At 32.9% G+C, this 2423-nt stretch overlaps 1 protein-coding gene across 1 annotated transcript in view; it reads right to left on the bottom strand.

Moving 5' to 3' along the window:
• Positions 1–2039, bottom strand: part of SARC_12916 (hypothetical protein) — a gene marked incomplete at both ends in the record, with an annotated part of 4377 nt that extends 2338 nt beyond the window's left edge. Inside the window, 2 exons of the mRNA XM_014292969.1 lie at positions 784–857; positions 1933–2039. Of these exons, the coding sequence (XP_014148444.1) occupies positions 784–857; positions 1933–2039 (181 nt within the window). The remainder of the gene's footprint in view (positions 1–783; positions 858–1932) is intronic.
• Between the last annotated feature and the right edge of the window lie 384 nt (positions 2040–2423).

Below are 2423 nucleotides of genomic sequence, written 5' to 3'. Positions count from 1 at the left end.
ATATATATGTATTGATATGGGAATATACATGTATGAATATAGGTGGGTGTGTTCATATATATGTATGGATATAGGTGGGTGTGTTCATATACATGTAATATCCATATGCATGTATTGATATACATGTATGGATATAGATGGTCATGTTCATATACATGTGTGGATATAAGTGGATTTGTTCATGCACTTGTATGGATATAGGTGGGTGTGTTCATGTACATGTATGGATATAGGTGGGTATGTTAATATACATGTATGAATATAGGTGGGGTTGTCCATATACATATATGGATATAGATAAGTTCATGCGCAGAGAGTACTCATTCGTACGGGATTGTACATAAACTAGTCTCCACGACAGCCGTTGAAGGAAAGCGCGAGAACTGACTTATACAAATACATGTCACCGCCTATGCACTCATACTCATTTATATTCGTGTACTAACCATACACATGCATACGAGTGTAATAACCATACACATTCATACGCGTGTAATAACCATACACATTCATACGAGTGTAATAACCATACACATTCATACGCGTGTAATAACCATACACATTCATACGAGTGTAATAACCATACACATTCATACGAGTGTACTAGTACACACGTATATAACACGAGTTTCCGCTAAGCGCTTACCTTCAATTGTCCTAAATACTTACTTTCAATTGTCCTAATATTTTCTTTCAATTGTTTTAAAGACATACCTTCAATTGTCCTAAATACTTATTTTCAATTGTCCTAAATACTTACTTTCAATTGTCCTAAATACCTACCCTCAATGGTCCTAAATATAGAATCGGACAGGCTCAGAACAGTCGCCACCATATCATTGAGACACTTGGGGTATCTGTGTAGAGGCAGGTAAGTGTGTTTTTATACGTGAAAAGAAGTACAAATACACACAACAACCTATCTGCTGAAGAGACTGGCTTTTAGGTGTTGGGTTAGTTACGCCCTGGTTTGACGCAAAACGGACCGGTCCAGGTCCAGATCGCGAGGTGCGGTCCGGATGTGAATAGATAACTGAATGGAGACAGTTAACACTTGCATGTGAATTCGATGAAGCATGTGTAGTCATGTGAACATAGTTATATCATCCAGGCGTTTGGGTTTCGGTGTACAGGTGAGTGGGATAGTAGAAGTGAATAGAACTGCAGGTGAACGGGGTTTTAGGGGGTTTTTTGGGCATAAAATAATATGATACTAGTGTACAATAAAATATAAAAGAAAATAATACAATACTAAAGAATAATATAATATAATACTAGAGCATAATACGATATGATTCTAGAGTATAATATAATATCATACTGCATAGTGTAAAATATAATATAATAATATATAATACAATACTAAAGAATGATGTATTATAATACTAGAGAATAATACAAAATGATACTAGAGTAGAATATAATACGATACTACATAGTGTATAATATACTATAATATAACATAATATAATATAATATAATATAATATAATAAAATATAATATAATATAATATAATATAATATTATAGAATACAATACAATACTAAAGAATAAATATATTATAATACTAGAGTATAATACAATATAATACCAGAGTATAATATAACACAATACTGCCGTTGCCTCATCCACTTCCCCGAGGCTGAGCATATAATCCAGCGTTTAATATAAAAACCACCTAACGTTTCTGTTTCCCAGGCACACGCATACAGAAGAATCAAACATTGGTACTATCTCTACTACAAAGTGATCATTAATACTATCCGTACTACTGATGGAACATTGATACTATCACTATCAGTAAGCGATAACTGCTACTATCCCTGATACTGATTGATCATTGGTACTATCTCTAGTTGAATCCTACATATTACATACACCTCTTTAAGTCTACCTACTCTATACACCCCGTGTAATCCCATTGCCACATACTTGTTTATATCCGATCGGTTGAACACTCCCACGAGACAGTCCACGGCATCGTCGAACAATTGTTCGTCTCGCACAGCCATGGCCACCAACGCAATGTGCGGCATCATCTGACTGTATGACAGTGGGTGATCTGTTTTTAGAATCTATAAATAGCACATATCAGCACACGACACATACTGATGAGTATATACATATAGCGGCCAGAAGGGCTGTTCTACCCGCACAAACATTGCTACTAACTCAATATAGATTAATTTCCGAAATATATATATATACATATACATATACATATATAGATAGGTATATATATAGAGATATATATAAATAGATATATATATATATATATATATATATCATATATATATAAATATATAAATATATAAATATATATATATATATAAATATAAATATAAATATATAAATATATATATGTAAATTTCTTTATTTCTTTATAAATGTTTCTGTGTGCGTGTGTATCTGTGCGTGCGAAT

This window comes from Sphaeroforma arctica, assembly GCF_001186125.1.
Source record: "Sphaeroforma arctica JP610 unplaced genomic scaffold supercont1.2713, whole genome shotgun sequence".
In the NCBI taxonomy this organism is placed as follows: domain Eukaryota; class Ichthyosporea; order Ichthyophonida; genus Sphaeroforma; species Sphaeroforma arctica.
This window is presented reverse-complemented; position numbering and strand designations above follow the sequence as displayed.